We start from the raw sequence: 27,213 nt of genomic DNA on the forward strand, positions 1-27,213 counted from the left end.
TGGGGGAGAGCCTGAGATTCGCTTCCTGATGAGCAACATCATTCCAGTGTTGCTGTGCAGCATGTTTTGGAATCTCACGGTGTTAAGTATAGTATTTTCAAGTTTTCTCAGCCTCCAGCAATGTATGATCTTCACTTTTGCTGTTTGCCTTTGGCTTGTTAATATTCAGAAGATTAATTCCACTTGTGAGTAACTAAACTAAGTTATCAGTGACTGTGAACTGAAGGTTTCTTCTTTTTTTTTTTAAATTATTTTTCAATGTTCATTTATTTTTGAGAGACAGGGAGAGACAGAGCATGAGCATGAGTGAGGGAGGGGCAGAGAGAGAGGGAGACACAGAATCCGAAGTAGGCTCTAGGCTCTGAGCTGCCAGCACAGAGCCCGATATGGGGCTCAAACCCACGAACCGTGAGATCATGACCTGAGTGTAAGTCGGATGCTTAACCCACCAAGCCACACGGCGCCCCAAGGTTTCTTCTTTTTTGTATGTACTCTGCCATGTCTTCGCTTTATTCACATGTTACGCTACCATCTCTCCATAGTATGTCTTGAGACATGAAAGAAACATGACTGTAACCGTTTCAGAGATTCCCTTGACAGGGGAAAATCTGTTATAAGATGGCCGACAGGACTGATAGGGGAACTCCAGTCCCTCCAGCCTGAAGACTCCCCTTCCGGGTTCTTCTTCCCACCCTGCTTGCTGCCACTGGCACCAAATTACTACTAATGAGGAATGCAGAAGTAATAGACTATAAATTGTCCCCTCTGTTGATGCTCTGGGCTCAGACCTCTGGAGGGTGATCTCTGAGCCCACTGGTCTAAAATAAACCTCCTGCCTTCCAAGATCTCTGAGTGCCGCTTGGTTCTTCTGCCAGGTGATCCAGACCAGTTTCCGTAACACCCTTTCAGGAATACACTGTTTAGCAGTCAGCTTAAGGCGGGTGGTGGGATGGATGATAGATGTCGAGTCCAGAATTATACTTGTTATTTGGTATATGCTCATTGCTTTTACACATTCCACTTAAAAAGGCAGAGTTGCTCATAAAGTCATGATAAACTCATAAGGCATAAAATTCTCTAAATGGCATCATAGGAGAAGTTCATTTGTCCCATAGGGAAGTGGACAAAATAATAAAACCGCCCATGTGGAAATTAAGGACGGTCAAAAAAGGCACCCTGGGCCACTAGTGTGCATCATGACAGAAGTGTGTCAAATGTGTAGAAAATGTGCACCACAGTTGTCAGAGGCCATGTGAAGTTAGCCTGGTAACAGGACTGAGAGTTGTTTAGCCCTACGTGTTGAAAGTGAATAAATTCTGTTGAAATGAATCATCCCAGTTCTGCTAGACTTAAGATTGCTGAATGTTGGTCTTCATTGGCACGTTAGGCAGGGAAAACAAATCATACCTTAAAATAAGTGCCTTATATCTAACTTTTACTGAGCACTGACTAGGCACAAGAGAAGAGTTGGAACGTTGGGGAAAATACCAAGAACTGCAGCTCCCTGCGCTTGACCTACCCACCCAAGGAAGTCAAAACATATGTACAGAGAAAGACCCCGAAAGTATAAAACGGTCCCTCAAGAACAGTCAAACCATATAGGCGGTAAATGTTACAGGGACTGCCTGGGTGCACACACCAGGCCACATAAATATTTCTACAAACCACCCAGACGATTAGGAAGGAAACCATAAACCTGATTTCTCTGTCCTGTGGATAGAAGCTAGGCCCTTGAAGACTGAGCAGGAATGTAGAATCAGAAGGAAACAACTCACTCTTGTCCCTTAGTGAGTCACTAATGTCATTTCTTGTGGGTGTAATTGGGGGAAGGATTTGGTGAGCAGGAGGGTGGAAAAGAAGGGAAGGGGAACTAGGAGATTGCATGTGGGAGTGGCCTTTAGGTTCTTAGTAAAGTTCAGGCATAATTCCACTTCCTTGCTATTCCAGTAGTTTAAGAAAAGTGTTCTTTAATTTACTCTGAGAAACTGGGAGGTAGGAGATTGTGGCAGATCTTTTTTTTCTTTTTAAGATTGTTTTGTAATATGAGAAAGATCAAACATCTATAAACAATAAGCGTCCTTAGACTGCCATCCCTGCTGCCAGAATTTTTTTAAATGTGGGAGGCAAGAAACCCTGAGGTAGCATTCTTTTCTAGTGATTAAAACAGACAATCTCTGCTTATCCTATATTTTCTCCCAGCCACATCCTCAGTGGTTGGTTTATAGCTTCTCAGGTAATTTTATATATTCTACTCAATTTAAAAAGAAAGCAGGAGGTATTTTACAGGGCCAGAATGAATTAAAATTCATTAGATACATGTTTCTTCTTGCCCCAAAGTGAAATAACTTGGAACAAATCCCAAAGCAAAATGACCTGAGTCAAACAGGTTTTGCAGCTGACTTGTGTAGCACCCCCCACCCCACCCCCTTCTCCCCAGGCAGCCTGGCTGGGGGCTGAAACTAGTGACCTCTGGGTAGAGGTGTCCCTCCTCAAGAGATGAGGATATCTGTGTGGGGAACCTTGTTTTTGTTTAAGATCTTGGAAATGTGGAGCTGGAAAGTTATGTTTGCTTCATTAGTTTATTGAAGAGAAATAAGTCGGGTGACCCATATTATAATTTTTCATAAGTGATTATTGAACATTTATAATTTTGTTGGAAATCCGTCTGTTAATGAGACGATTAGTGGGTGAGGGGTGTGACTCTTGTGGTGTACTTATTAAAAAGAATTGGCAGATTGTCCCTTTGGCCTCAGAGGATTTTCCACAATGAGTGATGGTAGGACCCAGAAGGGCAGAGATGCCTTTCTCTGATGCACTAGGAGTACCTGCACCGTTGGCGGGGAAGTGGGAAGAGAGACCTGGCGCCTCGGGCAGACCGTTTTTAGAAGAGAGTACATCTGGAAGTTGAAGATCTGGATAGAAATGCATTCCTTTACAAAGGTCATGCTTCTATGCCTACAAGGGTGTTTGTTCCCCATTTTGAAGACCTCTGGGCCAAACCACAGCCCTGGTTGGATCTACTCTGACTGTTCCATGCCTCAACCTGTGTCCCTGATGTGGCTGCGGAAAACACTGTCCTAGTGACTGGTATTGCTTTGATTTATGAGTGTTGACTTCACAGGAGTTGTTCAGACTGCCTGCCATCCACTCTAGATTTCCCTGGTCCATGTTTTCACTTTTCTGTGTCCTCACTCTTCCTTCTGTCTGGAGGTGCTTCACCTCCCCCCCACCGCCCCAGCTCATCACAGGTCTTAAGTGTCCTCTTTTTGTTGAAGCCACTCTGTCTGAACATCACTTCTCTGATATTTCTTCACAATTTTGCTTTATTTACTTTTCTCCTTTCTGATATTTATTCCTGCATAACTTATATAATTTACTTAATCATTTTGGTCTTTATTCCCCCTGTTGTCTCTTCCAGTGACCAGTGACTTTTTTTTTTTTTTTTTTTAAAGAGAATATGCAGGGGAAGGGGAAAAGAATCTTGAGTGGGAGAGTGGCAGGGGGAGAGGGCAGAGAGAGAGAATCTTAAGGAGGCTCTAGGCTCAGCATTGCAGGGCTCCATCCAGTGACCCTGGAATCATGACCTGAACCCAGATCAAGAGTCTGATACTCTATGGACAGGAGCCACCTAGGCGTCCCTAGTCCAGTGGCTTTCAGACACTAACTTGTATCATCATCACCTGGAGGGCTTTAAAATACAGACTGTTGGGCCCTGCCCCAGAGTTTCTGATTCAGTTGGCCTGGAGGCAGGATCTAATAATTTTTCTAACAGTTCCCAGGAAATGCTGATTCTGCTCTTCTGGGGCCACACTTTGAGAACCACTGCACTAGGAGTGAGGACCAGATAAAAGTCCCAAGAGGACAGTGATTTTTTATTGGTACTGTAAACTGTTTCATTCCTAGAGGAATGTCAAGCGTGTAGTATGTATTCAGTAAATAGTTTTGAATGAATGATGAATAAAACTGCCTTAAAAAGTAAGAGCTTATAAGCAGTATCAAATACAAACACCCTATCAAAAAAGGATGCTGTCACATACCTATTTTGTAAAGACATGCTTTTAAAAAGAACCTTAATTATGCTTTTGCTCCATAGGGAGAGAAAATAGAGACTCTAATTCATTTTGTTTTGTATAGAAAACAACATTATTGATATAATTTGCATACCATTCAACTTATCTGTTTAAAATGCATAAATGGCTTTTAATATTTTTCAGTTTTGCAGCCATGATCACAATCAATTTTAGAGCATTTTAATAATCCCAAAAGATCCCTCTACGTGTTACCAGTCACTCTCCCTGCCCTCCAGTCTCCCAGCCTGAGGCAGTCACTAATCTGCTTTCTGTCTCTCTAGCTTTTCTCGTGTTGGACAGTTCAATAAATGGAATTATACCATACATGGGTGTTTGTGACTGGCTTCTTAGCCTAATGTTTTTGAGGTTCATCCAAGTTGTAACGTGTTTGAGTACTTCATTCCTTTTTGTTGCCCGATAATCCATTGAGTGGGTATATCGTGTAAACTTTAAAATATTTTATCTAATTATCAACTGGTGGGCAATTGGGTTTCCACTTTTTGGCTTTTATCAATAAAGCTGCTATGAACTTAGGTATGTATGTTTTGTGTGGACATGTTTTCTTGTGAGTATCTGGGAGTTTAATGATTTGGTCACGTGGTAACTAACATTTTCAGAACTGCTGTTTGCCAAAGTGGCTGTAGTATTTTACATTTTCACCACAAATGTATGAGGATTCTAATTTCTCTGTATTCTCACTAGCACTTGTTACTGTCTTTTTGATTATAGCCCTCCTGGTGGATCATATACATATCTCTTTGTGGTTTTGATTTGCTGTGCATTTTTCTGGTGGCTAATGATGTCGAACATCTTTTAATCTGCTTTTTTTGTCATTTGTATTTTTTGCTTGGAGAAATGTCCATTTGGATACTTTGAGACCTGTATAAATTTATGCCATTTTTGTTGAAGAATATTTGGGAAAATGATTGCATTCCTTTTTTTTTTTTTTTTTTTTTTTTTTTGTGGAATAGCTACAAATAAGCAATGAATTTCATGTTTTGCCAATTAATTTAATTAATAATCCAGCTAGTTTAATATTTGATTTAATTAATTTAACCCTCCGAGCCACCCAGGAACGCAAAAGCTCTTACTACTGTGCATTTCATGATGCCTACAGACATTCCTTCCACACTTTGTTTAGGAGTCTGCTTCCATGCTACCTTCTTAGAGGCCTTTCTTGATCATCCTGTCTAGAGAGGTACTCATCCCTGATGTCTCTTTTCAGCTTACCATGTTTTATTTTTTACAGTCGCACTTGTCATGCTCTGATACGACCAAGTTTTACTGCTTTGTCTCCCCCAGTGTGATGTAAGCTCAGTGAGGGTAGGGACCCTGTTTAGTTCACATGGTATACTAGTAGGGCCTAAGTGAGTGGAAGACTGGGTTATGGAGTCCACTGCTCCCTTGTTAACTGGCACTTGGGCAAGTTGTTTAGCTTTTCTCAGGTTTAACATCTTCATTTGTAAAAACACAGGAGTAAGAGTTTTTGTGTTCCTGGGTGGCTCAGAGGGTTAAATTAATTAAATCAAATATTAAACTAGCTGAGTTGATTAAATTATTAATTAAATTAATTGGCAAAACACTGAACACCATGCTTAGGTACTATAACGAAAACTGTTAGTTTTAATCTTTTTCCTTGCTTTTGGCATGTTACATAGAATAGCGACAGCAAGGAATATGTGTATTTACTTTTTAAAGGACTGAGGTAAATCAGAATTCTTTTTTTTCTTTTTTTTTAATTTTTTCCAGGGGATGCAGAGAGCAACTAATGTCACCTATCAAGCTCACCATGTCAGCAGGAACAAGAGAGGTCAGGTCGTGGGGACCAGAGGTGGTTTTCGTGGCTGCACAGTTTGGCTGACAGGTAAGATCAAGAGAAATAAACCAGTTAATTTCAAAAGCAGTGTTTATAGACAGTCTTGAACAAGGATTAAGGGTATTTATTTAAATTTTGAGCTATTTTTGTGTCTGGAACATCACTGCATGTACCTGGCAGCGTTGCTTAATTATAACCTATTTCCTTTTGGTAATTCCTTTTGTTCTTTACAGAATTGCTATTGAAGTAAAGGGGGAAACCAGAATGCATCTTAAAACTACTTTCTAGTTAATAGCTATGTTATATTCTATAAATTTTTGTATGCACCAAGACCTGGATTCTGCCTTCAAGAAGCTAATGATGTAAACGATATGAAGAGAAACAGTGATAAAGAATTTCACAAAAAAGAATTTTTGCTTTGGCGTCTGATTGTTTTTTTCGTTGGTTCTCCCAGAGTCTCCCTTCGGGTCAGCCAGCGCGGGCTGGTGAGAGGGTCAGTTGATCTAGATTTTGGAGGTGGCTTTATGAATGATGGATTCTTGGGGTGGCTCAGTCGGTTGAGCACCTGACTTAGGCTCGGGTCGTGATCTTGTGGTTCGTGAGTTCAAGCCCCACATTGGGCTCACTGCTGTCAGCACTGAGCCTCCTTCAGGTCCTCTGTCCCTTTCTCTCTGCCCCTCCCCTACTTGTGCTATCTCAAAAATAAACATATAAGAATGACGGATTCTTTCACTTCTAGTAATTGTATTTAAGATTTTGTATTTAATTGTAAATTAAATTTAATTTAAAAATATTTAATTGTATTTAAAATTAACCACCAAAATTTTATACCTATTTACTCCCCTACCAACAGTGTGGGAGAGGGTCCATTTCCAAGTGTCCTTTCATCAACATGGATATTACCAATCCTTAAAATTTTTGCTGATGGGTGAAAAGCAGCATTCCTATTTTCTGTGTGTATGAGTTTTTTAAAATTTTTTTTTCATGTTTATTTATTTTTGAGAGAGAGAGAGAGAGTGTGAGTGCATGAGCAGGGGAGGGGCAGAGAGAGAGGGAGACACAGAATCTGAACCAGGCTCCAGGCTCTGAGCACAGAGCCCGATGTGGGGCTCGAACCCACGAACCGTGAGATCATGGCCTGAGCCGAAGTGGGATGCTCAACCTACTGAGCCACCCAGGCACCCCCTGTGTGTGTATTTTTAATTATATGCTTCAATTGTAGACAAGTCTAATTGTTTCTGTAGGAAAGAAGACCCCATCCTCACATTCTTCTCATCTCCTTATTCTTAAGTTTATTTTGTTGTTAAATTGTTACTTTTCCATTGTCTACGTTCATAACACATTCTGTTCTCACGTCTTAAATTTTCATGATTGTTTTCTGTTTGAGCTCTGTAAGTTGATTCTATATCCACCAGTTCATCATCAGTCCTTTTATTATGGTGTGTCCACTCATGAGCTCTCTCTTTGGGTCTAGTTTTAAGTGTTAGTGTTCTGTTGTTGTTTCTGTAAGATAGTCCTCCATTGGATTTTGAATTCCCTGAGATTTCTTTTTTTAATGTTTATTTTTGAGAGAGGAGGAGAGAGTGTGCGCACATGTGTGAGTGGGGGAGGGGCAGAGAGAGGGAGAGAGACAATCTGAAGCAGGCTCCTAGCTGTCAGTGCAGAGCCGGACATTGGGCTCAAACTCTGGAACCGGGAGATCATGACCTGAGCTGAAGTCAGATGCTTAACTGACTGAGCCACCCAGGCAGCCCTGAATTTCCTGACTTTTTATTTTTGAGAATGTCTGCCTGACTTTTACGATGATTTGGCTAGATAAAATATATATTTGGTTCATACTGTGTTTTGGAATTCTTAAAGCATTACTCCATTTTAATCTGGTATTAAATGATGTGAAGAAGTGTGAGACTAATTTGATTTTTTTTTTTCCTTTTTAGGAGGTTTCCTTTTTCATCTGGAAGCCTGAAAAATTGTTTCTTTTCCTATATTTTCTTTTAGCAGTTTTGCCTTTCTCATTTAGGCCCTTTATCCATCTGTAGTTGATTTTTGTGTATATGTGAGGGAGGGGTCTATTTTCTTTTTTTTCCATGCGGATAATCAGTTGTCTCAACAGCATACATTGATGAAGGGGCATCCTTTTTTTTTTTTCCCCTCAGTGCCAACAGTGTTATGTCAGGTTTCCACCTAGGTGTGAATTTGTTTCTGGGCTCTCTGATCTATTCTTTTCTGTTCCTCTGTGATTGCCACACTGTCTTACTATATATTTATAAGTCTTGAAATCCAGTGGAATAAGTCCTCTTACCTTATTCTTCATCAGGACTATCTTGACTGTTTTTTGGTGGTGGGGCAGGGGGGCTCTTTGCATTATTGTATAAACTTTGTGATTGTTTTAACTCTAAAATTTGATAGGGATTCAGTTTGGGATTCCATTGTATCTAAAAGTCAATTTGAGGAAAATTGATCTTTAGAATATTGGGTAATCCTTTTCTTGAGTGTGGTATATTCCATTTATCTTACCACTAATGATGCTTATAAATACTGTTTATCAGATTTTTTGGTGCTTGCTTTATGGTCTAGTATGTAATCAGTTTTCATAAATATATATTTGAAGAGAACATCAGGGTGCCTGTGTGGCTAAGTTGGTTAAGTGTCCAACTTCGGCTCAGGTCATGATCTCACAGTCTGAGTTTGAGCCCCATGTCAGGCTCTGTGCTGACAGCTCAGAGCCTGGAGCCTGCTTCAGATTCTGTGCCTCCCTCTCTCTCTGCTCCTCCTCTGCTCATGCCCTGTCTCTCTCTGTCTCTCAAAAATAAGTAAACTTAAAAAAAATTTTTTTGAAAACAACATCTATTCTCCCGATACGTGCAGTGTTTTTAGATATGCTCATTAGATCAAGCTTGTTAATTATGTTGTCAAATTTTCTATAGCCTTTGCTGTTTTTTTTTTTTTTTTTTTGACAATATTTTTGGAATTGGAAGTAAAGATTTCTTTTTCTGTTTTTTTTTCTTTTTGAGAAAGTGCACAGCGGGGGAGGGGCAGATAGAGAGGGGGACAGGATTTGAAGCGGCACTGTGCTGACAGCAGCGAGCCCAGCGTGGGACTCGAACTCAAGAATCCCAAGATCATGACCTGAGCCAAAGTTGGCTGCTAAAACCGACTGAGCCACCCAGGTGCCCCGGAAGTAAAGATTTCTTTCTTTTTCTCACAATTCAGTAGCTTAATCAGGATCTGTTGGGGTATTGAGTGGGTTGTCATTTTCCTGGAACATAGTTTGCTTTTTCTCAGATTGTACTCCAGATAAACTTTCTTTTATATTTCTACGTTGGTTGGCGTACTAGTTTACCAGGGCTAGTGTACTAGGAGACCCAGACGACTACACCTCTGCCAACCTCCTAAGTACTCCACCACACATTAAGCCTGAGTGATGTTTCCTGTTCGCATACGCAATTCTCGGATCCATCTCCAATAACCTAGGAGGGGTCTTAGCCCTAATTCTCTCCATCCTAATTCTAACAAATCACATCAAAATAACAGGGAGGCTTCCAACAGCGGAAATTTATTCTCTCACCATTCTGGAGGCTGGGAGTCTGAGATGAATGTTTTGGTAGGGTTGGTTCCTTCTAGAGACCCTGAGGGAGAGTCTGCTGCAGGCCTCTCTCCTAGCTGCCAGAGGTTGCTGGCAGTCCTTGGCCTTCTTTGGTTTGTAGATGCAGTACTCTGTCTCCTGCTTTCGTCTTCACATGGCCCTGTCACAGTGACACCAGTCGCTGGATTTAGTGCCCATCCTGGTACTATATGACCTCGTTTTAATTTAATTACATCCACAAAAACGCTATTTACCACTAAGGTCCCATTCTGAGGTTCCAGATGTGTATGAATTGGAGGTGGGGGATTATTCAATCTCGTACATTTGGTTTCTTTTCTTCGGGTATACACATTTTCCTTATCTAAGTTTTGGATTATCTGTTTTGTAATTATCTGCTAATTTTCTCTAACTGCTTTAGCTTTTTGTCTTTTTGTCTGTGTACACTGTAATCTCAACGAAACTTCCTGTGTCAGTAACTAAAATTTTCAGTAGTCTATTCTTTGTTTCAAACTATGTATATGTATGTATGTGTATGTGTGTATATATGTATTATATATATATAATATATATATGTGTGTATAAATAGGTACTTTTATTATGATTTAGGTTGTTTTGTGTGAAAAGTCTAAGATTTCCGGTTTCAGCGTTTTTTTTTTTTTCTTTCTGATGCTTAGTGTCCAACTGGTGGTTAAAAACAATAAAAAGCAGAAAACTGTTTTTCCTTTTCCTCCCCGTCTCCATCTCTTTTTTCTAGTTATTGTCTCTGTGTAAGAGATTAGCCAAGATCTAGTGGTGTAAAACAACCATTTTAATTCACTTCCCATTTTGTGGGTAAGGACTTCCGGAGGGCTCAGCTGGGCGGTTTGCCCTGATGTCTGGCTTGGTTGCAGTTCTCTGAAGGCTCACCTGGCTGGCGTCCGTGATCACGAACTCACTTGATGCCACTTGTCAGCTGGGAGCTTAGCTGGCTGAAACACTTGCTAGTGATGTCTTGAGCCCGGTGGCCTCAGGGTATTAATAGTGGGCTTCTCTCAAACGGAGTGTCCAGGTAGCATTTTCTGACCCAGCCTCAGAAGTCACACATTGTCGTTTTCACTACATCCTTTTGGCAACAGGTGAGTCCTAAGGCCAGCCCAGATTCAAGAGTAGAGATTTAGACTCTGCCTATTGATGTGACAGTGGCGATGTCACATTGTCCAATAGTTTGCAGGGTTGGAAATTCTGTTGTGGGCATCTTTGGAAAATGTCTGCAATGCTCATTAATACAATTTTAATTTAATTTTATTTATTTAATAATATTTAATTTTTAATATTTAATTTTAATATTTAATATTTATTTTATTTAATACAATTTTTTAATATAAAACTAATACAGGTTTTTAATGTATAAAGCAACTAATACTATTAATCCTCCTTTTTTTTTTTTTTTTTTTAGTTTATTTATTTATTTTGAGAGAGAGAGAGAGACCACATGCATGGGCGCACATGTGAGAGAAGGGCAAAGAAAGAATCCCAGGCAGGGTCCAGGCTCTGAGCTGTCAGCACAGAGCCCGACTCATGAACCGTGAAATCATGACCTGAGCTGAAGTCAGACACTTAACCGTCTGAGCCACCCAGGTGCCTCAACACCATTGATTCTCTTAACATATCAATTGTACCATCATAATGTCTTTCAGGGGAATCCATACATGATTATCTCTTGCCTCGTAACCACCTTGGTTATGAATTCTGTAATTACATACTCAGTAAGATGGCACGTATTTCTGCATGAATGTATGCTTTCCTTTTCCTTCTTGTTGTTTAGTGAATAAACATCATTGGTACAGGAAGGTGAGTTGAAATGAGGATATTCTTTCAAGGTTAATTTAAATTGGATTCCCAGATACTTTTATCTATGGTTGTCTCTGAGAGGTATTGATCCTAGGATATAGAGATAGCTTCATTTGTCCTTTTTCTTCCCTCACCAGAAATAATTTGGGCATGTAACTCAGTTTTTAAGTTGGCATGCAGCTCTGGAGTAGTGTTAACAGGAGGACAAAGTGCATATCTGAAACGGAGTGATTTCTAGGATGCCTTTGGGCACAGACAGGAATTATTAAAAACAAATACTTGAGTATACAGTGCTGCAGTCTTGGGTAAAATGGCCAGCAGGCCTGCTGTTGCGCGTCAGGCTGGTGGCCAGAGGGTATTTGAAAATGGTGTTACAATGCTGCAGGGTTCAATAAACTGGGGTTAATGCGAGGTGTTACCATTTATGAACATGATGATGTGAAAGAGGCCATAAAGCTTCCTGAGAACCTGTATAATGACAACTTGTTTTGCATTCAGAGAGCAGTGGACCTGACTATAAGGCTGTGTATCTTGTCTAAAGAGCAGTGGACAAAATATGAGCAGGATAAATTTTACTTTGCACTATATCTGAAAGAAGTTATTTGGGAAAGAAAAGAATGGGCAAAGAAATAATCGCGGAGTTTAAGTTGGTGGTTATAGCTGCCCTGAAACATTTTTTTACGAGTTGGATAAACCAGGGGCACCTGGGTGGCTTAGTCGGTTAAGTGTCTGATTTCAGCTCAGGTCATGGTCTTGTAGTTCGTGAGTTCGAGCCCCATGTCAGGCTCTGTGCTGACAGTTCAGAGCTTGGAGCCTGCTTCGGATTCTGAGTCTCCCTCTCTCTCTGACCTTCCCCTGCTCATGCTTTGTCCCTGTCTCTCAAGAATAAATAAAACATTAAAAAAAGTTAAAAAAAAAAAAAACCCAAAAAACAAAGAAGTTGGGTAAACCTGAAGTGTACAATTTAGAACTATTTGAACTGCAAATGTACTACTTTACGTGAATGTCTATTTATTTAAAAAACATAAATGCTTACTTTATTTAAACTATAGATGTTTTTCTAGCTAAGATCTAAATCTTGTAGAGAAATGTGGGATAAATGTTACTGAGGGATTGCTACGTGTAATGAGTGTTATGAAGCCAGTGATTTAAATTCTTTGTTACTAAGTGGTCTCCTAACATTGCATATGAAATGTGCTTGGACTATTCAATTTTAGGCTTGTCTGGAGCAGGAAAGACCACAGTGAGCATGGCTCTGGAGGAGTACTTGGTTTGCCACGGTATCCCATGCTACACTTTGGATGGTGACAACATCCGTCAAGGCCTCAATAAAAATCTTGGCTTTAGTCCTGAAGACAGAGAAGAGAATGTTCGACGCATTGCAGAAGTTGCTAAGCTGTTTGCAGATGCTGGCTTAGTGTGCATCACAAGTTTTATATCCCCTTATACTCAGGTATGTGGCTTTTGTACCATTACTGTTCTGACATCATCGAGTGAGATGGCCTCAGGCAAAACAAGTAATTGAAACGCTCACATATGCTTCGAAGCTAAATTCAAATTAAAATAATTAACCTACAACACTTTTGTGCTGGGACTTTCTGAGTAAATTCCATTTTAATAAAACCTGTTATGACTGCCCCTGCCTCCCAAAGTATAACCAAACTTGTTGACCTCAAGCCAGTGGCCACATTATTTCAAGGTTGACTTTTCAACTCAATAAATGTATAATGAATACTCAATGTGTGTCAGACACCCAGGGAAAGTCTTAAGTTTCTTAACATGTGCCTGACCATGGCTTCTTTGCTCACAGACAGAAGCACTCTCCTCTTTCATCACATTCCTCCTCTTATTTTAGCACTAATTCACTGTTTTGTAGTTCTCTTAAAAAATCATGTCATTTCTCACGTGAGATTTTTGTTTCCCCACCTGGAAGGCACTCTTCTCCTTCGATCGATCGTTCTCTTCTCGCCATCAGTTGACTCCTGTTCATGCTTTCAGGCTCAGGTTAGGCATCTCCTCCTCCTGAGTGCCTTCCCTTTCTCCCTCAGCCTTTGTGGGGTACCTGTCTTTGGTGCCCTTGTTATTGTGCCCTAACCCTTTGTTTTATTACAAATGCTAGTTCATTGGTTGGTGGTGGTAATAGTGGCAGCAGTCATGGTGGTGGTGGTGGTGGTAGTAATGAAAATAATAGCAGCTAACATTTATTAAACGCCAGCTGTATACCATGAATGAACTCAACGTAGTTCTTATCACCCAATGAAGAAGGCAGAGATGAGGAAAAAGGTGTAAATTACCCAGGGTCACTGTACATGGTAGAGCAAGGCACCCAGACAATGTCATTGGAATCCATATTCTTACTCACCATGCTTTATTGCCTCTAACCCCCACTGGTTCCTTGAAGGCTGAAACTACATCTTATTTATCTTTATAATCTTGATGCCAAGCCCAGCTTCTGGAATACAGTAGATATTTAGTGTTTGTTAAATGACAGCATAGTACAGATGTGAAAGAGCAGGTGAATTACTATGTGGTTAAAAGCAGGGACTTTGGAGCCAGAAACAATGGGTTGGAATCTCACCTCTGCCTGTTATGACCTTGGCTGGTTGAGTTGACTTTCCTAAGCTCAGATAATGCCTACCTCCCAGTGTTGTTCTGAGGATTAGGTAAATCATGCGTTCAAAGCTTTCAGCATGGTGCCTGGTGTGTACTGAGTATTGAGTAAATATAAATAATAGCACAATTCTAGTGTTGTATCATGAATTTGGATGGTTACATAGACTTTTTTCTTTAAAGCCAAAATAAAACATGAACTGTAAGAGTTACAGGTAAGTATCAGATGGAGTGTTAATTGTAAAGATTCACTTAACTGAACCATGGCAGGAGTCCTAAAGGGTTCTGTGAGGACTAAGTACTTTTCATTTGCCTGAAACATTGGGATCAGCATCAATACATCCGTTTAAAGTATACTGGATCATGAAGTGTGTAAGACAATGATAGTTGTTTGAGTTCTTGAATCCTTGATATAAACAGTTTCATCGTAATGTAACAACTGATACTCTTGCACATTCTGGAAATCTTTGCAACTCTTAGAAGAGGAGAAAGTAACGTGATTTGGAGAGCTCTCAGCTGGATTTCTAAAAGTATGTACTGATCTGCTTTTTGGCCCCCTTGTTTCCATAGTACGGAGCGAAATTTGTTGCTCTCACTTCTAAAAGCACAGAGAGTGAGGTTTGGACTGTGCTTAGGTCATGTCAAAATCTGTGATATTTGCATCAAACCATATGATATAGGATATGTGTATTATTCTATGTCACCATTGAACTTGGCCATCTTGGTTCTGAAAATAAACCTGATAGTTCCTAGCCAGTCTGGTGGGATCATAGAGATGTGAACAATTACAATATGTTGAGGCAGGTAAATGTATATGAGAGGTGCTGTGGAAGAATCGCAGAGGAGATGATGCCTGAAATGAGTGATGGAGGATGAATCAGAGCACACTATTGAGACCAGAGGGAGAAAGCTATTTTAACAGAGACATAGTACAGTGTTTGCAGCAGCATGGAAATGTGAGGGAGTCTGGTCTTTTGGGGAACTGTAGGTACTTTGTTACGACTGCCGTGCAGGGTGAATGTGAGGGGAGATGAAGCTAGAGCTATTTGCAGAGGTTCGATGATGAACCTTGACTCAGGACTTTGCCCCATAGGGCAAAACTTGACAGTTCGAGGTTGTTCTAAGGAATGCTGTCTCAGGGTTTGCATTTTAGTAAGGTCACCTTTGAAGCTTGGAATGAGAGTGGTCTGGAGATAGGAGACTGGTGAGGAGGCTTTCAGAGTGAATTCAAACAGCAACAATGGGAATGGAAAAGATGGGGCCTATTTGAGGGCTCTTAAGCCTGTAGCATCGGTAGGACTTGGTGCCTGCTTGATTGTTGAATTTGGGGTGAGCACGAATGATGGTTCTTTCTTTTTTTTTTTTTTTTTTTAATTTTTTTTTTTTTTCAACGTTTATTTATTTTGGGGATAGAGAGAGACAGAGCATGAACGGGGGAGGGGCAGAGAGAGAGGGAGACACAGAATCCGAAACAGGCTCCAGGCTCTGAGCCATCAGCCCAGAGCCTGACGCGGGGCTCGAACTCACGGACCGCGAGATCGTGACCTGGCTGAAGTCGGACGCTTAACCGACTGTGCCACCCAGGCGCCCCGATGGTTCTTTCTGAATAGAAGATGGTATGTTTGAGTTAGGAAATACAGGAGGGGAGGGGAGGAGAGGACTATTTCATTTTAGGTGGGTTAGGTTTGAAATCCTAGTAGAGTAAGCAGGTCATTGGAAAATTGGTTCTCAGAAAAGCTGTGTAGAATTGAGATAGATTTAGGAATCACTAACTTTGTTAATTAAAACCCAGTCGAAGTTGAGTATATATATATAGAAGAGTTGTATAGAATGAGAAGAGAGCCGTGGACAGAAACTTGGAAATACATTCATGTAAAAGGACAGTTGGGATCAGTTAAGGTCACACCTTAATCATTCTACCACATGCTGTGGTTATTATAGCTAATGAAAAATATCAGAATAAGATCTATGATAGGTATATAGCAGGTATTCTGAGAAGCCAGAGGAAGCAAGGGCCCTCCGTCAGCCTGGGCGTGCAGGTTGGGCTTCCTGGAGGATGTCAGCACAGAACTGTGCTATGAGGAGAACATGCTTTAGCCAGAAGAGAGGGGTGGAGGGTTTTGAGCAGGGAGGGTGGCTAAGGCCTAAGGTCCAAACACCTGGTAACAGCCAGGTGTTAATTATTAATAGAATATCAAGTGTAAGACTGAGAAGGGTGGGGCCAGGTATAGAATACCTGAAGCCTCTCCCTGAGAAGCCTGGGTTTTACCCTGATGGTGGTAGGGAATCTCTGAAAAGTTAGCGACATGGTTGAATTTGCATCCTCTGCTATTCTAGGGACAGTGTTAGGGTATGGCTTTGAGCAGATCAAAGCTAAAAGCTAGCAGACTGATTAAAAGCATGTTGTTGCAGTTGGCCAGGAATGAGGTTGAACTCGGGAGTAGGGAAGACGTGCAGACTGGGTTGGTGTAATAGAGGCAAAATCTGAAGGACTTCGTGGCAGAAGGCAGAGGGGGTGGGGTGTGGAACGAAGGGAAGGAACCAGAACAACTCTTGGGATTCTGGGTGAATAGTACTGTCATCCTTGATTTGGGCAGTATAGGCAGGGATGCCAGCTGGGGAGAAAAGAGGGTGGATGCCATTATGGACATACTAAGTTTCAGGTGCCTGTGAGATCTCCAGGTGGGTATATTTAGGAGGAGGTTGGAAAGGTGTGTTTACTTCCAGGAGAGAGGGTAGGGCTCAGGCTGAAGCATTAGTGTATATGTTGTAGTCGACACTGTGAAGGCTGCTGAAGAAAGTGCTCAAGGACTGACTTAATGTGAGCAGTGGGCTCCTAATGGGCTGTGGGCAACACCAGTGTTGAAGGGATGGGGAAGTAGGAGGAGCCATGGGAGCCTGCATAGGAATGATTAGGAAATAGCGTCACTGGAATATATAGAGTTAGTAGTGTGAACAGCAGCAGAAAGTCCTGTAATTCAAAGGCTGAAGAGTACTTATGATTAAGGGATTTTTTTGTGATTTGTTCACTTTTTTTTTTAATGTTGATGTATTTTGAAAGAGTATAAGCGTGTTTAAGAGTGGGGGAGGGGCAGAGAGAGACTCTTAAGCAGGTTTCTGGCTGTCAGTGCAGAGCTGGATGTGGGGCTTGAACCCACAAACTGTGAGCTCATGACCTGAGCTGAAATCAAGAGTCAAACACTCAACCTACTGAGCCACCCAGGCGCCCTAGTTCACTTTTTTTTTTTTCTTTAAAAATTTTTTTTTTTCAACGTTTATTTATTTTTGGGACAGAGAGAGACAGAGATGAACGGGGGAGGGGCAGAGAGAGAGGGAGACACAGAATCGGAAACAGGCTCCAAGCTCTGAGCCATCAGCCCAGAGCCTGACGCGGGGCTCGAACTCACGGACCGCGAGATCGTGACCTGGCTGAAGTCGGACGCTTAACCGACTGCGCCACCCAGGCGCCCCTAGTTCACTTTTTTTAAAAACGTTTATACGAGAGAGAGAGCGTGTGCGCACATGCACAAGAGAGCCCAAGCAGGGAAGGGGCAGAGAGAGAGGAGGAGGAGAGAGGTTCTGAAGCAGGCTCCCTGCTAACAGCAGCAAGCTGGATGTGGGGCTTGAACACCCAACTGTGAGATCATGACTTGAGCCGAAGTTGGACGCTCAACCGACTGTGCCACCCAGATGCCCCCGCAGTTCACTTGTTTTTAATGGATAAGTGACTTGTTGCCAGGGGAAAAAGCTGGCAGAGAAGGAAGAGGAGGATTTCAGATGGAGGGGGGAATGGATTGAGGAAGGTCCATTAGAGGGGTGGCTCTGGAATTCAAAGGGAGGAAGGAGTAGCAGGAGTGAGGGAGACAAAGGTTGCTGGGCATGTGGATACATTTATATGGCTGACAGGAGATTGAGAGCATTCGTGCCTGCGGATCTTCATTTTGAAATGCGGAAGAGGAGTGACAGTGGAAGTAGGGGCCATAAGAAATGTGAATGGCAAAATGAGCTGTGTGGGGATAGAGTGGCGGGAGTTGCAGGGCTGGCTTTGGAAATGTTGGCGCTGCTTGTGTCCAGAATATGAATGTGGAGTTGGCCTTGAGTATGGAAAGATGAGTGGATCTTAAGGGGGAAACAGTTTTAGCTTAGACAGAAAGAAGAAGTTGACTTAGGAAACCGTTCCGGAGGACAGGGCGGAGCAGTGAAGGTGATTACCAGAGAGTTGGGTTCGGGGCAGGACAGAAAAGTAAAGTTTTGGGAGTGCTAGAGATGAGAAGTGGTCGCAGGACCTTGTATTTGGCAAGGAGATAAACCACCTTGAGGACTCTGAATGGACTCTGGCTCAGGCTAAGATTGAACATGTTATGAGAGGCCTGATGGCACCTGCATTCAGGCTGGGCTTTGACTGTGGTTCCCTGTAAAATTTAGGTGAAAGTTTTTACAGGGCATCTGTTGTTTTCCCTCCTGGAACTCCCCAATATCTTGGATTTTTAGAATATCAAATTTTTTTTTTTTTAATTTTTTTTTTTTTTTCAACGTTTATTTATTTTTGGGACAGAGAGAGACAGAGCATGAACGGGGGAGGGGCAGAGAGAGAGGGAGACACAGAATCGGAAACAGGCTCCAGGCTCTGAGCCATCAGCCCAGAGCCTGACGCGGGGCTCGAACTCAACGGACCGTGAGATCGTGACCTGGCTGAAGTCGGATGCTTAACCGACTGCGCCACCCAGGCGCCCCTAGAATATCAAATTTTAAAAATCGTTATGAAGAAATAGTTTCTTGGGTTAAATTTTTTTTGTTTATATTTTAAAATATAAATTAAGTTTTGTCTAATATTTAATTTTCCACTGCCTCAGCTGATAAAGCACTTTTACTCATCCTTGATCATTTATAGTACCTTTGATTCGTATGAGCACCTTTTATTATGTTTCTCTACACCTTTTTTCTAAGGATCGCAACAATGCAAGGCAAATTCATGAGGGTGCAAGTTTACCGTTTTTTGAAGTATTTGTTGATGCTCCTCTGCATGTTTGTGAACAGAGGGATGTTAAAGGACTCTACAAAAAAGCACGGGCCGGAGAAATTAAAGGTAAGTTTCCCTTTGCTTGCATTTTTTTTAAGACTTTAAATAATCTCTACACCCAGTGTGGGGTTCAAATGCAACCCCGAGATCAAGGGCTGCATGTTCTACTGACTGAGCCAGCCAGGCGCCCCTTTGCATACTTTATCTTGCCATATCTGAGACTGATCGTCTTTGCTAAGAGATTGGGAATATTCAAACAACTTGGAGCTCCTTGAGAAGAAAAAGTGGGCCTTAATACTACGCTCTTGTGTCTCTGAAGCCTACCAGCAGTACCTGGCACCGTGTGTAATACTCAGTGGGAATGATTGGTCAGGTTGGAATCCTACTCCCAAGACAGAGTTTTAGAAGGTTGGGACTTCTGGGGCTGTTGGAAACCTACTTGGTATAATTAGGTGCATTAGACTGCATAGCAATTGCTAGCTGCTGCCACTTCTGCTTTTTGTTCCGGTGAAAATGAAGGAAATTCCATAGATCATGGGAATTGTAAACATTTTGAAAGCAAAACCAGTGCCTTGTTCTTATTTATATCATGGTGTGGAATGGTCCCTTATTCATTCGGTGTACATTTGTTTAATTAGGTTGAATTAATATATCTCTGATTCCATCAAAATGAAGATACCTTGATTTTAAAAATTTTTATGCTTTGCTCCTAAAGTGACAGCTACGATGAACATTTGGACATAGGAGACATTTAGAACCTGTCTGATGTGACCTTTGATACCAATTATATTAATCTTCTAGGTATCGTTTAATATTAGTTCTGTTCTATTATTGTTAACAACAGAGGACGTGCCAGGGATTGATTACTCAGCGCTGTGTAGGGATCAATGATTCATGCAGGTAACTGCTGCCTTCCCAATAGGGAGTATAATAGCCTGGGACTATCACAGGAGCTCTGTGAATTCAAGATTTTGTCACTCAGCTTCTGGTTCTGCATAGCAAAAGGTGGAACAGGAAGGACTATGCTGTTATTCTGGGCTCTTCTACATTTGGACCTGGGGATGCTTAACCAGTTGGGGCAAGTGTGGGGCAAGTTCCACCTGCTGTGGTGAAACCTGGTTCCTTAGGCAAGGCTGGCATTCAGTTGTGCCACCAGGGAAACTCAGTTTCACCCTGTGCTTTCTTGACTCAAAGAGAACAGGTTGCCTGACCTGAATAACTGACGACATTAGGAGGGAAACCAGTTCAGCTCTTCATCATCTGTGTCCGCCTGTCTCTGTCGATGGCCACTTTTCACTTCAGTTTCTCAAAATACAGATTTGGCAAAGAGAAGCAAAATGATGTGTCTGGGATCTTGAAATCTGAATCTTATTTTAATTTTAGTTGGCTTTGTTTTTGCAAGGATGGATTGGTGAGGGAGGTAGATTTGTCTCTGGCTGGAGTAAACTACTTTTGAACAGGGATAACATCTTGAATATTTTTGTATCGTTAGAGTTACACACATAGTAAATGCTTATTGGATAGATTAGAAGATGGAGTGGAAATTGGATGTTCAACACACATTGATCAATGCTACCTGCTTGCAAGCTGTGTGTTTGCTGCTGAGATGGAAAGATGAGTAAGACCACATGCAAAATACCTTGAGTTATTTGTAATTTGCATTCTATATTTGGGAGTGTGTTTGTAGTAGCTTAGTTTTCTCTGTGTTACTTATTTACTTTCTTTTTAAAAAAATTTTTTTTTTCAACGTTTATTTATTTTTGGGACAGAGAGAGACAGAGCATGAACGGGGGAGGGGCAGAGAGAGAGGGAGAGACAGAATCGGAAACAGGCTCCAGGCTCTGAGCCATCAGCCCAGAGCCCGACGCGGGGCTCGAACTCACGGACCGCGAGATTGTGATCTGGCTGAAGTCGGACGCTTAACCGACTGCGCCACCCAGGCGCCCCACTTACTTTCTTGACTGTTTTCTGTCTATTCCTCTCGGTAGACATTAATAAAATGTTCCTTAGATTAAAATATGTGTTAGAGTCCCCGATTGTAGAGTTGTATGTATGTACACATGTATGTATGTATTTATTTAGAGCCCCACGCATGAGTAGGGGAGAGGGGGGGAGAGAGAGAGAGAGAACCTCAGCCTCCGTGTTCGGCGTGGAGCCTGACATGGGGCTCCATCCCGTGACTCTGAGATCATGACCTGAGCTGAAATCAAGAGGTGGATGATCAACCAACCAAGCCACCCGGGCACCCCTGGAGTTGTTAGTATTTAAAAACCGTGTACTGGGGCGCCTGGGTGGCTCAGTCGGTTAAGCGTCCGACTTCGGCTCAGGTCACGATCTCACAGTTCGTGAGTTCGAGCCCCGCGTCGGGCTCTGTGCTGACAGCTCAGAGCCTGGAGCCTGTTTCAGATTCTGTGTCTCCCTCTCTCTGACCCTCCCCCGTTCATGCTCTGTCTCTCTCTGTCTCAAAAATAAATAAACGTTGAAAAAAAAAAATTAAAAACCGTTTACTCATTTTCAGAATGGTAAATGCTGTTTCAGAGCTGTGATGGTAAATGTTCAAGGACAGAAGAGATTGTATACATTCAGCAGACCTCAGGCTTTTAGAGGGCTTTTTGTGACACTATAACTATCCCTGTGTCAGCCATTCTAATGATTATTTTCATGATTACTGCTCAAGTAGTTGTTATTTACTTAAATATAAATGTTTTGCTTAAGCATACATTTATTATAATCATTTATGGGATAAATTAGCTAGAAAGAGAATTCCTGGGCTTTTAAAATAAGCCAAATCTTCTAACACCGTGGTTTTCAGGCTTTGCCGCACAATAGCATTATTTGAGTGAACTTTAAAAAATCCTGTGCCAAGGCCAAATCAGAATCTAATGCAGATGGGACCTGGCGATTGCATTGTTTAGCTGCATTTGAGAATTCGAGCTTAAGAACTAGTGTTTTAACCAGAATTATTTTTCCCTAGCTATTCTATTGTGACTCACCACTAAATACTATTAGGAATATTGATAATGCAGAAATCTCTTCTTGGATTCAGGTCTTCATGTGATACTTAGAAACATGAAATAGAAGAAAACAAGTGGGCTGTAGACTTGTCTATTACATTTTAGAACTCTTTTGGTGACTGCACCTCTTAATAGTAATTTATTTTATTTTATTTTATTTTGTTTTATTTTATTTTACTTTATTATATTTTATTTTAGTTATTTTTTTTAAGGAGATAGAGGTTTATTGAATATGCCGCAATGGGGTGGTTGGCATGACAGCAGAGAAGAGGCTGTCAATAGTAATGATTTTAACTTTTTTTTTTTTATGTTTATTTTTGTGAGAGAGAGACAGAGCATGAACGGGGGAGGGGCAGAGAGAGAGGGAGACACAGAATCCAAAGCAGGCTCCAGGCTCTGAGCGGTCAGCACAGAACCTGACGCGAGGCTCAAACTCACGAGCTGTGAGATCATGACCGGAGCCGAAGTCGGATGCTCAACCGACTGAGCTACCCAGGTGCCCCAATAGTAATGATTTTAAAGTAATGTTTACCATTTTAACCCCAAGGTTGACCTAAGCACTTCAAGGCAGACAAGCCTTAAATGACTTCTGTAGGGGGTCATGTCAAGGGTGTAAGATAGGAACAACATATCTTCAACTCAGCTAGCCCATTCTTGGGAATCATCCTGTATTCTTTCTCTTTGGCAATTACATGGTAACATATTTAAAGGGGAAATCTAAATAGTGGTTGACACATAAACTGATTATGTTTGATTGTAGAATGTATTTTGTGATGTGACAGGATTAGCTCCCTTAGTTACGTTTTGCTTAAGCTAATAGTGGTTACTTTGTCTTGAACACTTAATCCTGGTAGCAGAAGCAGCCTTCACAGCTTCAGTTTGGCTGTAGATAATCCTTGTGAATATAATGAACAGATTAACTTGGTGTCAGTGTTTGCATTGAGAGGAAAAAAAAACCTCATCTAGTTTGGTTTATGACTAGGGTTTAAGTACTGTATTCTGTCTTCCTATGGAGACATTGAGATGCCCTGGATCACTTGGTATTTATTCCTATTTATTCATAGGCAGTTTGGGCATTTAGTTAAAAGAAAAAAGGTGACAGAAGAAGTTATAGTCAATCCTCATTATTTGAGGATTCCATATTTGCAAGTTTTCCTACCCGCTAAAATTTTTAACCCCCCACATGAGTACTCATGGTGCTTAGGCAGTCACTTGTGGACACACACAAAGTGGCAAAAATTTTAGTCCTCCCACCCGAGTACACGTTCCCAGCTGAAGTTGAACAAAGTGACACCCAGCCTTCCTGTTTTAGCTTTCATATTGTAAAGAAGTGTCAAAAAGAATCTGTTGATGACTGAGCCTTGCAGGAAGCTGACCCCATGTTTCCCCTAGGGGCCAGTGGTTTCAGTAGTCACTCACTTAGTGTCCGTGGCAACTTTGTTGGACTGTGAGTGAGAATTACCTGTACATGTTTAAAGGAGAAACAAAAGTTTAATCAGAAGTGTTCTCCCAAGGAAGAAGTTTCAATACTATAACCTTGTAACTCAGAAGGGTAGTGTAAATATGAACTTCACCATAGCAGAGACTTGCACCAAAGAAACAAGCCTGTTTTAATTTCTACCCCCTTCAATGCTCTGGTACCTTTTGTAGGTTTCACTGGAATCGATTCTGAGTATGAAAAACCAGAGGCTCCAGAATTGGTGCTGAAAACAGACTCCTGTGATGTGAACGACTGTGTCCAGCAGGTTGTGGAACTTCTACAGGAACGGGTAAGGGAAGGTCAAAGAGAGAATCATCAGAATAAATAATATTCATCTCGTGATCTTCCCCCGCCAAAAACAAAACAAAACAAAAAAACAGGTGATGCTAATATGTAGTATATGGTGCTGACAGTTTTCTGAGAGTGTACGTCCCTGTGTTAGGTGTTGTGGGGGCCCCAGTGTATACAGTATGAAATACGTTGGTCAACGTGAACCATAGGAGGCTTGGGAGCCAAAAAATCTTTTATTTTACCAGTAGTTTTACCACACAAATACCTAATAGAGAATATTCAGCCTTGATTATTTAGCTCTACAACTTGGTATTATTGTATTTTTTTTTTTTATTTAATGTTTATTCGTTTTTGAGAGACAGAGACAACGTGTGAGTGGGGGAGGGGCAGAGAGAGGGAGGCACAGAATCTGAAGCAGGCTTTAGGCTCTGAGCTGTCAGCACAGAGCCTGATGTGGGGCTCGAACCCACAAACCATGAGATCATGACCTGAGCTGAAGTTGGATGCACAACTGACTGAGCCACTCAGGCGCCCCGACGTTATTGTACATAATGCAGGTAACTTTTCCTAGACACTTAGCGAGTGCCCAGATCTTAGCCTGTGCAACATGATGATATCCTTATGGTTGAGTTTTAGGAAGGGAAAGGTTCCAGGACATAAAGATCTTTCTTTGGTTCCGGAGCATGTAGAAGCATAAAGAGGCTGGCTATTTTCCCAAGGACTCAAGCCATTTATTAGATACATGATTCTCTCAGAGTTTAGTGCAGTCTCCATAATTAGAAATTCTTTTTTTTTTTTTAATTCTTTTTTTTGTAATTCTTTTTTTATTTTAATTTATTTGAGAGAGACAGAGACAGAGTGAGCGGGGGAGGGAAAGACAGAGAGAGAGAGGGAATCCCAAACAGGTTCTGCGCTGCCAGAGCAGAGCCCGATGGTGGGCTTGAACCCATGAGATGGTAAGATCATGACCTGGGTTGAAACTAAGAGTCAGATGCTCAACTGACTGAGCCAGCCAGGTGCCCCCTAGAAATTCTTTTTCTTTCTTTCCCTGCTCCTTTCTTCACACTTCCATGGGCCCAGTGGAGGGTCATGCACTTAACTCAGGGAGGACCTGGCCTTTGGGTGGGCGTCAGTTGTTACTCTTTCTCCTAGTCACGGTGTCCCCACCTTTGCTGCCTAGTGCTGTGCAGGAACTCCTGTTTAGTGGTACACAGACAACAATGCATCACTGTGCCCCATTCTGTTTTAACTGTGGCCTGGGGCATCTGAACCCCCTCTTGATGTTTCACATCTTATTACCATAAGATGACCTCTGTCATCTAGTATTTCTTACTGGATGTATTAGACATCAACTTAAAAACATTACCTGTGTCTGGATATATTATAGATGTTTGGCCTTAGAATTGGTTTCACATTATAAAATATCTGCCAGATAATTTACCTGGAACTCCCGAATGTATTTCCCTAAACGTTTTCGCCAAATGCGTAGAAATAATGTGAATGTGTAATGGCACTGCTCCGATGTTTTTCTCCGTATATGTTGGTGTACAGTCTGCAGGCTCACGAGACCCCATCCTGGGAGGTTTTCTGTGCTTCGTCTTTCTGCTGTCTGGGTTTCCTGTTAATCGGCTTCTGAGCTCTGCTGCTGCTCCTGCTGCGGTGCCTCTGGCTTCCCTCTTCATTATCCATTCTTTCATCGTCAGCAGTCAGACGTCTGTCAGAAGCTCACTACTTATTTTGTCACAGTCCTGAGCACTGGCAATACAAAGATTAATCAGCCATGTCTCTGTCCTTGAGGGATTTACACTGTTGGTGATGGAAGTGGGGATAAGAGGGTGCAGCTGCTAGAGATGTGTTAGAAACATGGTTTCAGTGTGCACAGAGCGTTCTGGGAGGCACAGAAGAATGAGTTTGGAAAGGCTTTATTCCAGATCTTTCTCACGTGTTCGTTTTTAAAAGATTTTTTTGGGTGCCTGGGTGGCTCAGTTGGTTGAGCACCCAACTTCAGCTCAGGTCATGGTCTCATGGTTTGTGATTTGAGCCCTTCATCGGGCTCACTGCTGTCAGCACAGAGCCTGCTTCGGATCTTCTGTCTCCTTCCCTCTCTGCCTCTCTCTCTCCTGCTTACGCTCTCTCTCTCAAAAATAAACATTAAAAAAAATAAAAGATATTTTCACTGGGCATAGTATTCTGAGTTGACGGGTTTTGTCCCTTTTAGTACTTTAAAGATGATGTTCTATGTTCTGTGGTCCTCTGCATTGCTTCTGATGAGAAGTTCATTTCTTGGCTCCTCTCCTTGTAATGTTTCCTTTTATTTCCACCTGAATTCAAGATTTTCTCTTATTCCTTCGTTTTTAGCAGTTTGAGTATGGTGTGTCTGGGTCTTTCAATATTTTTAGGTTTTTTTTTCTTTCAGTTTAGAGTTCTTTGATTTGTTCTTTTATTACTTTCTGAAAACTCTTTTTGGCCACTGTCTCTTCAAATATTTCTTTTGCCCTATTTTTTCTCTTTTTCCTGGGATTCCAGTTAGACATATGTTAGGCAATGTAATACTGTCCCACAGCGTTTATGTGCTCTGTGCTTTCATTCTTTTTAATTTGTCAGCTTTAATAATTTTTACTCTATTTTCAAGTTTAGTCATTCCTCTGTTGTATCCAGTATATTGACACTTAGAATTATTAAACTTCGATAATCATTACAGAAATTATATCATAATTTGGTTCTTTTTAAATTTTTTTATTTTAGAGAGAGCAAACGAGTGGGGGAGAGGGGCAGAGGGAGAGAGAGAATCTTAAGCAGGCTCTATGCTCAGCACAGAGCAGAGCTTGATCCCGTGAACTGTGAGATCATACCCTGAGCTGAAATCAAGCGTCAGATGCTTAACAGACAGAGCCACCGAGGTGTCCCTCTAGTCAGTGATTCTGAATTGTTTTATAGAACCTCAGGGAAATACACATTGATACTCTCATATATAATGTAGGGGGCTCATGAATCTCTGAAGCCATTTTAGGGACTCCAGTTAAAACCAGGTAGTTCAGGGGCGCCTGGGTGGTGCAGTCGGTTAAGCGTCTGACTTCAGCCAGGTCACGATCTCGCGGTCCGTGAGTTCGAGCCCCGCGTCGGGCTCTGGGCTGATGGCTCAGAGCCTGGAGCCTGCTTCCAATTCTGTGTCTCCCTCTCTCTCTGCCCCTCCCCCGTTCATGCTCTGTCTCTCTCTGTCTCAAAAATGAATAAAACATTAAAACCAGGTAGTTCAGATACTTATATATATAAGGGGCTATTAAACTTAGCGTGTGATGGGTGCTGTGTCATCTCCTTTCTGTCTTTACTTTCATTCCTAACCACTTCTTTGAGGCCCTACATAGAATAGCATCCTTTGGGTTTGACCCTTCACCTACATGGAGGTTTTTTTTTTTTTTTTTTTTGTCTTTTTCTGTAGTGAGCAGGTGATTTTGTTGTTTTTTAAAACTATTTTGAGAAAATTTTAAAACTTTTC

The 27,213-nt window shown here is 41.6% G+C and overlaps 2 protein-coding genes across 4 annotated transcripts in view; both read left to right on the forward strand.

The window, feature by feature from the left end:
* PAPSS1 (3'-phosphoadenosine 5'-phosphosulfate synthase 1) overlaps positions 1–27,213 on the forward strand; it is a 111,344-nt gene that overhangs the window by 8,762 nt on the left and 75,369 nt on the right. For all 3 annotated transcript variants that reach the window (XM_045471053.1, XM_045471046.1, XM_045471058.1), the window contains exons 2-5: positions 5,820–5,934; positions 12,520–12,755; positions 18,860–18,998; positions 23,597–23,715. In XM_045471053.1, the coding sequence (XP_045327009.1) occupies positions 5,820–5,934; positions 12,520–12,755; positions 18,860–18,998; positions 23,597–23,715 (609 nt within the window). The remainder of the gene's footprint in view (positions 1–5,819; positions 5,935–12,519; positions 12,756–18,859; positions 18,999–23,596; positions 23,716–27,213) is intronic.
* On the forward strand, positions 11,017–12,049 carry LOC123594321 (cytochrome b-c1 complex subunit 7-like). Its single transcript, XM_045471123.1, has one exon. The coding sequence runs from the start codon at positions 11,708–11,710 to the stop codon at positions 11,933–11,935; it is 228 nt and encodes a 75-aa protein (XP_045327079.1). The 5' UTR covers positions 11,017–11,707; the 3' UTR covers positions 11,936–12,049.

The sequence above is a fragment of the Leopardus geoffroyi genome, chromosome B1 (assembly GCF_018350155.1).
Source record: "Leopardus geoffroyi isolate Oge1 chromosome B1, O.geoffroyi_Oge1_pat1.0, whole genome shotgun sequence".
NCBI lineage: Eukaryota > Metazoa > Chordata > Mammalia > Carnivora > Felidae > Leopardus > Leopardus geoffroyi.

Excerpts from the sequence above, each read along its gene's own strand:
- LOC123594321 (XM_045471123.1), top strand. The coding sequence starts at position 11,708 with ATGCGAGGTGTTACCATTTATGAACATGATGATGTGAAAGAGGCCATA.